Genomic DNA, 10,999 nt, shown 5'->3' with positions numbered 1-10,999 from the left:
CCATCATACAAAATGTAAACAAATAGAAAAGTCTGTTTTTAAAACTTGTTTTATCAATTTTAATCTTTTAACTTTATGCATCAAGCAAAAATGAAATTATATGCTACATTCTCTGACTGGAAGAAATTTGTTTAACATTTAAACCTATTTTCTGCACATTCCAGTATTTATTTATTGTCATTGTCAAGAACAATCAATTTCATTGTTCTTGACAATGACAATAAATAAATACTACTATAAAATAAAATATTTTTTTGTGTTTACACACAAATAGATGCAAGTGAAAGACAGCAGAAAATATATAAAATCAAAGACTAGCGGTCCTGTTGCTCTAGGAGTGGGTCAGGCGGAGATTTGCCCTGGTGCAGGTGTGCCGCAGCGGTCAGTTGAAGAATCCGCGAGTTTCTCTGTGAATTTCCCATTACGTCGTTGCGCACTTGGTGCTTGCTCGTAAGTTTAGGGTTTTTTTCGCTGTAGAAAGAAGTTTTCTTCCCACTCCGGACGAACGCTAATGTTTTTGTCAGTTTTTATGGAATCAAACTCAAAATAAGGTCAGTACTTCCACGCTTTAAATGCACACAGCTGTTGTCACGAACGTCACATTCGCTTACGTCACTGTCATGAGACATTCTCGCAAAAAACTCACGGTTTTAGTAATGCAGGAAAGTAACTGTAATCTAATTACCGTTTTTGCAATAGTAATCCCTTACTTTACTCGTTACTTGAAAAAAGTAATCGGATTACAGTAACGCGTTTGTTGAGCCAACTATCCCTTTAACGTTAACAAGTAATGACTTCATTAACATCTTCACAAATAAAATTTTAAGAATTAGAGAAAAAATTACCCATAATCATCTCACAGATGCAACATTTAGAGTCTTTTTCTCCAATTGATATTTCTGAGTTAGCTAATTATAGGCCAATCTCCAACCTTCCTTTCATATCAAACATCCTTGAAAGAGTAGTTGTCAAACAGCTAACAGATCATCTGCAGAGGAATGGTTTATTTGAAGAGTTTCAGTCAGGTTTCAGAGCTCAGCACAGCACAGAAACAGCTTTAGTGAAGGTTACAAATGATCTTCTTATGGCCTCTGACAGTGGACTCATCTCTGTGCTTGTCCTGCTAGACCTCAGTGCAGCATTCGATACTGTCGACCATAATATCCTATTAGAGCGATTAGAACATGCTGTAGGTATTACAGGTACTGCACTGCAGTGGTTTGTATCATATCTATCTAATAGACTCCAGTTTGTTCATGTAAATGGAGAGTCCTCTTCACACACTGAGGTTAATTATGGAGTTCCACAGGGTTCAGTGCTAGGACCAATTCTGTTTACACTATACATGCTTCCCTTAGACAGTATCATTAGAAGACATAGCATACATTTACACTGCTATGCAGATGACACCCAGCTCTATCTGTCCATGAAGCCAGATAACACACACCAATGAGTTAAACTGCAGGAATGTGTTAAAGACATAAAGACCTGGATGGCTGCTAACTTTCTGCTTCTTAATTCAGATCAAACTGAGGTTATTGTACTCGGCCCTGAAAAGCTTAGAAATATGGTATCTAACCAGATTCCTACTCTGGATGGCATTACCTTGGCCTCCAGTAACACTGAGTAACCTTGGAGTCATTTTTGACCAGGACATGTCCTTCAACGCACATATTAAACAAATATGTAAGACTGCCTTCATTCATTTGTGCAACATCTCTAAAGTTAGAAATATCCTGTCTCAGAGTGACGCTGAAAAACTAGTTCATGCATTTATTACTTCCAGGCTGGACTACTGTAATTCATTATTATCAGGATGTACAAAAAACTCCCTGAAAAGCCTTCAGCTGATCCAAAATGCTGCAGCAAGAGTCCTGACAGGGACTAGAAAGAGAGAGCAGATTTCTCCTGTTTTGGCTTCCCTTCATTGGCTTAAATAATCAGGCCCCATCTTATCTTAATGACCTTGTAGTACCATATCACCCTACTAGAGCACTTTGCTCTCACACTGCAGGCCTACTTGTTGTTCCTAGAGTATTTAAAAGTAGAATGGGAGGCAGAGCCTTCAGTTTTCAGGCCCCTCTTCTATGGAACCAGCTTCCAGTTTGGATTCAGGAGACAGACACCATCTCTACTTTCAAGATTAGGCTTCAAACTTTCTTTTGCTAAAGCATATAGTTAGGGCTGGACCAGGTGACCCTGAATCCTCAGTTATGCTGCAATAGATGTAGACTGCTGGGGGATTCCCATGATGCATTGGTTGATAGTTCTTCACTCACTATGTGTTAATACACCTCCTTGAATCATACTTGTCATTAATCTCTGTCTCTCTTCCACAGCATGTCTTTATCCTGTCATCCTTCTATTCTTATCTTACCAGTTATAAAAGTAAGTGAGGGAGTTGGACCCATTCTAGCTGTAATAAGGCAAGACTACTCACTCTGGCATCCACACCCAACACCAATATAGAATCACTATTTAAACACAGAAACAGCAGGCCCTGATGTAAGATCAAACACAGCATTTCTTACTACACAGGTAACAACATTTCTGGCAAAGCAACCTGCTGGTGGTCAAATATCTTTGTAGAAGGCAACTACAGAAGTCCTATCAAATGTTAAAGATTTCTAAAACTATTATTGGACATTTTAGAAAATATAAGTGAATACCAAGTTATTTTTGCCCTAAAGGGACTAGAGATGTATGAGTAAACGTATAAAAATATAAATGACATCAGATGCAAGAAGGAAATTGTGTATTTATTTGCATGGTGAGTTACAGTCTTGGCAGAAATGCGCTCCAAAAGTAAAATAACCTTTGTGCACAGATTGAACAGAGTTGACACTGAGTTAGTTCCTGTGTAAAGAAGCCTGTTGCAGAGTTGGTGCCATATTTAAGGTAGGCCATTCTGATCCATCCAGGGTTGAACGTGATTGAGGCTTAAGACCATCTGCCTCAAAGGTTTGTTGCCGAGTCGGTGCCAAATTGAAGACAGACCAGTCTGATCCACCAAGGGCTGGAATTGATTGTTGCTTAAGATAACCTGATTCATGAGTCTGTTGCTGAATTGGTGCTAAGTTTAAAGCAGGCCATTCTGATCCACCAAGGGTTGAACGTGATTGAGGCTTAAGACCAGCTGCCTCGAAGGATTGTTGCCGGGGTGGTGCCGAATTGAAGACAGGCCATTCTGATCCACCAAGGGCTGGAATTGATTGTGGTTTAAGATAACCCGACTCATGAGTCTGTTGCTGTGTTGCTGCTGAGTTTAAGGCAGGCCATTCTGATCCAGCTATTGCTGAACTGGACTGTGGCTTAACACGACCTGGCTCAAAGGTTCGTTGCCGAGGTGGTGCCGAATTGAAGGCAGGCCATTCTGATCCGGCTATTGCTGAACTTGCTTGAGGCTTAAGATGACCTGCCTCAAAGGATTGTTGCCGGGGTGGTGCCAAGTTTAAGGAAGGCGATTCTGATCCACCAAGGGTTGAGCTTGATTGAGGCTTAAGACCATCTGCCTCAAAGGATTGTTGCCGGGGTGGTGCCAAGTTTAAAGCAGGCCATTCTGATCCACCAAGGGTTGCGCTTGATTGAGGCTTAAGACCATCTGCCTCAAAGGATTGTTGCCAGGGTGGTGCCGAATTGAAGACCGGCCATTCTGATCCAGCTATTGCTGAACTTGCTTGAGGCTTAAGATGACCTGCCTCAAAGGATTGTTGCCGGGGTGGTGCCAAGTTTAAGGCAGGCGATTCTGATCCACCAAGGTTTGAACTTGATTGAGGCTCAAGACCATCTGCCTCAAAGGATTGTTGCCGGGGTGGTGCCGAATTGAAGACAGGCCATTCTGATCCAGCTATTGCTGAACTTGCTTGAGGCTTAAGATGACCTGCCTCAAAGGATTGTTGCCAGGGAGGTGCCAAGTTTAAGGCAGGCCATTCTGATCCACCAAGGGTTGAACTTGATTGAGGTCTAAGATAACCTGGTTCATGTGTCTGTTGCTGTGTTGCTGCAGAGTTAAAGAAAGGCCATTCTGATCCAGTTATTGGTGAACTTGACTGGGGTTTAACACGACTTGGCTCAAAAGTCTGTTGTGGTGTTGTTTCAAAGTTGAAGAAAGGCCTTTCTGTTTCATGCAGAGTGGAACTTTGTGGTTTAACATGAACTGGCTCATAAGTCTGCTCCTGTGTTTGAAAATGTAGAAAAGGTCTTTCTGATCCAGTAAGAGTTGAACTTGATTGTGTTTCGATGGAATATGGTTTATAAGCCGGTTCCTGTGTTTCTGAGTAACTACTACCAGCAGAGTTTAAGAAAGGTTGCCTTGATTGTGGCATTTCCTGCTTTATGTTACCGTAATTGACAAACTCTGTGTTCTCTGGATTTTCTTGATTTACTGAACTGTCAACATAGCTGGTCATTGGGATATTGGGATATTGAGAGACAGATGAAGAGGGAACAGATAAGTCGATTTGAAAGCCTGGTTTAGAGACAGGAGCGGTATCATTTCCACCATCATGTCCTTCACTGGCCAAATCTCCCCCTTCATGTCTGACCGAAAGATCAAAATATGGAATGCTCAGACTAAATTCGTAGCTTTTGGGTTTGGGTGACAGATGTTTCTTCTGTGGTGGAGGCTGGGGTAGAACAGTCTCTTTTGGCCATTTGGTGGCAACATTAGATCGTGGCTGCAAGGGGTTTGCAGGCTTGAGGTTTGAGGCTTTTTGGTACACTATGGGATGGTTTTGTTTACAGATACGGAAAGGGGCCATCATTAAACGTCCCTGCTTTTCCAATGTTTTGTCCTGGGCACTGATGTAGTAGAAAGGATGACAGTTCTCATAGTTGTAGGCTTCTTCCTCTCCTTCACTTTGCCACACTCTCGGTTGCACAAAACGTCTGGCTATGAAAGAAAACAGGTGAAGGTTAATGTAAATATTACATTGTAATTTGTAATTTCTGCAAGATTACATGGCAAGACCACTGACCAAGATGGCTGACCAAGATGGCAGCAGCATGTCTCCTTGTTGAATGTCTGCTTTGAATTTGTTGGGTATTTTTCTGTTTTTACTATTTTAAATGGATTCTAGTGTTTTTCCAACAAGGTATATTAAGGGTATTTTAAACTATTCTGTTAGTTCTTGGAAAGTGGCCCATTTTGGGAGCCTCTGCTACTACCAGAAACCGTCTGCACCACACCGGGGCCTGTGCTGCTGGCTGGACCTATTGACAGCACACTAAGCCATCTGCTAGCAAGCAGAAGCCAAGCAGATGCCAGAAGCCATCTGCTAGCAAGCCACCAGGACATGAGCTTCTGGCTGGAGCCTTACTTGCCATCCTAGGTCTTTGCAGCCTGATGATACATTTAATTCAGTATCAACAATAGTCGTGTGTTTTGGATAATTACTTTTTAAAATAACTTTGCTTATTGGCTGTGGGGGACTTTGGGACACTGAATTTTTCTAAGTCAAGCACATTTAACATGATCCCAGATCTATATCATCACTGCTGCTGTACATCCTGTACGATCTCCAATGTATTTGGAATAGGACACGGATTTTTCATTTGATCTACACAAAGATTTACCTCATCTTCAAAACCTTCTTGTTTTGTATGATTACAAAGTTAAGAAAAATTCTGCTTAGTTTCAACATTTCACAAGTCAAACTCAAAGTCTCAAAGCAGAGACTTCTGATTGTCTTAATACTGCTCTTATCTGGTGATGTTCAACCTAGACCAGGCCCTGAGCTGCAATGCAGTCAAACACCATCTGAATTTAAATCCTCACCTCGGCTGAAGATTATTCATCTTAATGTGTGCAGTTTGATACCCAGGATGGATATGATCACAATTTGGGATAAATTAAGTTTCTTCCTGTTAAAAGGGAGTTTTTCTTTCCTATATGAATAAAGTTGAATTGAATCAAATTCCCTCAGTATGAAAATCAACTTTTGTTATCCCTCTACTAAAAGTGGGCGACCCAGCAGTTTTTACTAATTATAGACCAATATCTAATCTGTCCTGTGCCACAGTTCTTGAAGCTCGTGTGTGCGAGCAGTTAGTTTCTACACACCAATGCCGTTTTATCTGATCAATCAGGCTTTAGAGGAAGAAAATAAATAAATCACAGTACCATCACAGCTGCAGTGAAAGTGGCAAATAATATTACTGTTGCACTTGATAAGAAACAACACTGTGCGTCCCTTTCTATTAATTTGTCAAACGTATTAGACACTGTTGATCATTGTATTTTAAAACTTAGACTCCTCCAGTCAGGACTCAGAGCAGTGGCATGGTTCTCAAACTGTCTCAGTGCATTAAATCTGATGGTCTGAATTTGTTACAGTGCACAACGGAGTGCCACAGCGCTCACCTTCAAACCACATGTAGAGAATCTCGTGAAAAATCTGAAGTTAAAACAGATTTTATTTTCAAAATAAGTTGTTTTTCTTACAATATAAAGAATCTGCTTTTAAATGCAACATTTTTGCCTGTGCTGGGTTATGGAGATATCCTATACATGAATGCTTCTGCTCAATGTCTTCGAATGGTTGATAGTGAAGCATACTTCACTGAGGTTCATCACTAACCGTAAATCTCAGACTCAACACTGAGTTATACTCTCGGGTAGGATGGCCTGCTTCGGCAAGTCGGAGGAACTCTCATTTATACAGTTTTATATAACAGACATTTAACACCCTTGGCTTGGAACAAACTGCAGAACGACTGGAAAAACACTGAATTATTTCATAAAGCACTTAAGTGCTAACTAAGAATCCCTGAGGCCAAGTCCATAACATGCAATTGCTTCAATTAGATTGTCATTTTAACTGAATTTTTGTATTTTCCTTTGATTTTTAAATTTTTTTTTCTATCTTAATTTTATTCTTTTCATTTAATTTTGCATTTGTGTTGTTGCCGTCTGTGTTTAACAGTAATTTCTGTAACTGTGACTTGTAACTTGCTGCTGCCCATCCATGGAAAAGGTTTTTAATCTCAATGGGATCTTCCTGGTTAAATAAAGGTTAGAAAGAAGTAGTAAAATTTAGACATTAAAAATCAATTTTCAACACGTCTCTAGAATCTCAACAATCTAATTTGAATTAATGGACTTCATAATTCATGATTAGCAGCACAGAAACAGTTCCCGACTGCACCCAAGTGTTGTTACGGTGTTTTGCAAATGACAACAAAGGAGCGTCGTGACGAATAAACCGGCCTGACAGTTGGCTTAAAGAAGGCTCGTCTAGTTCCCTGTGAAACAATTTAAGCAGCATAAGATGAAGCACAGGACAACTCATTTTATACCAACTGCATTTCATATAGTGTGGAGACAGCATCTAGATCCAGTACACAAGAACTCCATAGCGTGAGAATGCTGCAAACATACCCTGAACACTGTCCTGTTTTAAGACCACATACATTTGAAAAGTTAATAGCATATATTTCTTATTAGACTCAGATTGTAAAAATTACATTTCAGGACTGAAGAAGAGTGCCACCTCGAGACCCCTTTATAGACATTCCCCTGCATTTGCAAATTGTTATGGCTCTTTGTTGATTTGTGCAGGGTTGGAAAAAAAAAAAAGAAACAGGACATAGGTCAGATTTCTTATGGAGATTTCTTACATCACTATACATATTAAAGCACACTTTAATAACCGCGGTTTGGTTGAGAGCTGCTAGAATATTCTAGAATTTTAGAGCCATCTTGTGCCTGTAAGTCTGCAGATGAAGCCAACGTGAATGAAGCAGTGCAGTTTCCCTAAAACACCACCCTGAATTGTCAGTGCTGTGTATCAGATCGTAGGCCTAGTGTTTGGTCTCACTTTAATTAGGGGAGCTGGTAAATTGTTGCTAACGAATCAAAGCTTAACAGGGTTTAATTTGCAGGACTCTTCAGTTATAGTAACACAGGTATTTTAACAAAGGCCCATTCTCTTGTTTACAAGAAGAGTTTTAGCCCCATTTCCAAACAGCAGGCTTACCTCTTGGAAAAGCTGAGGAGTAGTTCACCTCACTCAACAAACAGACCAGCAATAATCTGTTAAACAGTTACAAATACACAGTCAAGGTAGACCCAGACAAACATAGACTCAAGTAAATAAAATGGACCTAATAAAACCCATTTGGTTTCATATTTAATGTGTTACCTTGCAATTAGGAAGCCAGCAGCCATGACTGCTGCAGTCGCTGTGTCCTCACAGCTGCGAGCGCTGAGCTGGACTGTGCAGCACAGCTGCCCTGTCAGCCGTGGATCCAGAAAGCCCAACTTCCAGCTCCTCCAACCAAACACCCACGAGACTCAAAGTCGAGCATCCAAGCCACACGGCTGTCTGTGTGTGTCTTTTCTATCTTCCTAATGAAAAGTTGGGCTGAAGCAAACTCTGCCTCACACAGGTGCAAACACTTGATGTGATTGGCCCGGCTGAGACGTTAGAATGATTGAATCTATGCCCCAGAGGGGATGTGGACAATAAGAACACATTTGATTTCAACTTCTGACCTGATTGTCTAAGTGCAGAGCTGTATTATAGTGGGGTTTTCTTTCTTTTATAATTTTATACACCTTGCACACATTTTTTTAAAGGCCTTGTATTGACATCAGGAGCCACAGTAAAAAACGATGATCCCATATTGAAGATAAATGTAGCCTCTGTGATGTCCCCCAACCCGTCTTGAACCCTTAAGTTCAGTATTTCTCACGACCAGCTCTTGGTGTTTGGAAACTGAACGTGATCAGTGAGGGTTGGATCTGGCTGATTCACTGCTCACTCACGTGGTTGAGAAACCTGAAGGGTTGGTTTCTCATAAATCTTTAAATAATGTGATTATCTTTATGACATTTACATATAAAAACTGCTAGTCATGCTTCACGCTGAAGTAAGAAAACACAAATAAAGGGAGTAAAAGTTTTTCAGTGTCAGGTAATTTCAAATGCAGCGTTTCTGTCAGCTCAACAAACATCAGCAAACACAGTGAGACTGTGACACAGCGTGCTGCAGCTGAAGGCCCAGCTGTTGTATTTCACAGGGAGACAAAAGAAAGAGAGCTAACTTCACTCACAGATGGAGAAAGATAAGAAAGACAGGACAGGAGAGGAAGAAGAGATGTTATCATTAACCTCTGCTCAGTGGGATTTGATCAACTGCAAATGTAAAGCCTCGTGGTTTTCAATGAGATACCGATCTGTACATGTGACATCGTGTTTCTTCATACTGTGAAACGTGCGGAAAAACAAACTGTCAGTGTAGAGGATGGAATAGTACAACTCATAAAACACCTGCTGACATCTTGTTAAATTCGGTTGTGTAAATCCACAAAGAGCAGTAAACCTCAGAGCAGCAGTAGCCCAGATCAGCTGATCACAGCCTGTACACAAAGAACATCTTATTTTTCTTTCATTTTCCTTCTTTAACTCGTTTTCTACTTGGCTCAAAAGTCTATTGCAGTGTGGTTTCACAGTTGAAGAAAGGCCTTCTGTTTCATGCAGAGTGGGACTTTGTGGTTTTACATGACCTGGCTCATGAGTCTGCTCCTGTGTTTCGGAGGCACTAGTTCAAGAAGGGTTGCCTTGATCCAATCATATCTGTACTGATGAAGAGGGAACAGATAAGTCGGTTTGACCTGGTTTGGGGACAGCAGGAGCATTTCTCCAGTGCCTTCAACACCATTCTTCCCTCGGTTCTGAAGGACAAGCTGGAGAACTCTGGAGTGGACCATCACCTCACTACCTGGATCCTGGACTACCTCACCGACCGACCACAGTATGTGAGGACTCAGGGCTGTGTGTCGGACAGGGTCGTCTGCAGTACGGGGGCCCCACAGGGAACGGTTCTGGCTCCGTTCCTCTTCACCATCTACACTGCAGACTTCTCCCACAATTCCACCCAGTGCTTCCTGCAGAAGTTCTCTGATGACTCTGCAATAGTCGGCCTCATCACTGATGGGGACGACAAGGAGTACAGAGGACTGACTCAAGACTTTGTGGACTGGTGCCAGCTGAACTACCTCCAGATCAACGCCAGTAAAACCAAGGAGCTGGTGGTAGACTTCCGCAGGCACAAGCATTCTCCACTGCAACCACTGAACATCCAAGGTATGGACATTGAGGCTGTGGACAGCTACAGGTACCTTGGTGTTCATCTGAACAACAGACTGGACTGGACTCATAACTCAGACGCCCTCTACAGGAAAGGGCAGAGCAGGCTGTACCTGCTGCGGAGACTCAGGTCGTTTGGAGTCGAGGGCCCACTCCTGAAGACCTTCTATGACTCTGTGGTGGCTTCTGCTATCTTTTATGGTGTGGTCTGCTGGGGCGGCAGCATCTCTGCTGGGGACAGGAAGAGACTGAACAGGGTGATCCGAAGGGCCAGCTCTGTTCTAGGATGCCCTCTGGACCCAGTGGAGGTGGTGAGTGACAGGAGAACGGCGGCTAAGCTGTCATCCCTGTTGGACAACGTCTCCCACCCCATGCAGCAGACTGTGACAGCACTGAGCAGCTCCTTCAGTGGGAGACTGCGGCACCCACGGTGTGGGACGGAGAGATTTCGCAGGTCTTTCCTCCCCACTGCTGTCAGACTCCATAATAAAGACTTTAACTGAACAAGCACACACATCCATACATGTGCAATAATACTAAGTGCAATAATCCTTTCTGTCATCGTTGTATTTTTACTCAGTTGTATATAGCATTCGTATTCTATTTTTATCTTATTGTATATTTTTATTCTATTTTATTCTACTGTATATAGTATATTATTTTATTCTATTCTGTACAGCTGTGTACTGTATTTATTCTTATTGTATTCTAATTTTTGCCTCATAACTTTTGCACTGTCCACTTCCTGCTGTGACAAAACAAATTTCCCACGTGTGGGACTAATAAAGGTTATCTTATCTTATCTTATCATTTCCACCATCACGTCCTTCACTGGACAAATCCCCCTCTTCATTTCTGACCAAAAGATCAAAATAAGGAATTCTCAGACCAAATTCATAGCTTTTGGGC

The 10,999-nt window shown here is 41.7% G+C and overlaps 1 protein-coding gene across 1 annotated transcript; it reads right to left on the bottom strand.

Annotated features, from left to right (window-relative positions):
* Positions 1-2,738: 2,738 nt before the first annotated feature.
* LOC147326764 (uncharacterized) lies at positions 2,739-8,334 on the bottom strand. Its single transcript, XM_086302129.1, has 3 exons — positions 8,142-8,334; positions 7,977-8,032; positions 2,739-4,891 (listed from the first exon to the last, which is right to left on the bottom strand). The coding sequence occupies exons 1-3, from the start codon at positions 8,165-8,167 to the stop codon at positions 2,850-2,852; spliced, it is 2,124 nt and encodes a 707-aa protein (XP_086158255.1). The 5' UTR covers positions 8,168-8,334; the 3' UTR covers positions 2,739-2,849.
* Positions 8,335-10,999: the final 2,665 nt, after the last annotated feature.

This window comes from Aulonocara sp. 'chitande type north' Nkhata Bay, linkage group LG7, assembly GCF_057382095.1.
Source record: "Aulonocara sp. 'chitande type north' Nkhata Bay isolate Kocher_YH1m ecotype deep benthic linkage group LG7, A_spYH_male_GT1.1, whole genome shotgun sequence".
Taxonomy (NCBI): domain Eukaryota; kingdom Metazoa; phylum Chordata; class Actinopteri; order Cichliformes; family Cichlidae; genus Aulonocara; species Aulonocara sp. 'chitande type north' Nkhata Bay.
The sequence above is the reverse complement of the archived record's forward strand: the minus strand, read 5'-3'. Positions and strand labels throughout refer to the sequence as shown.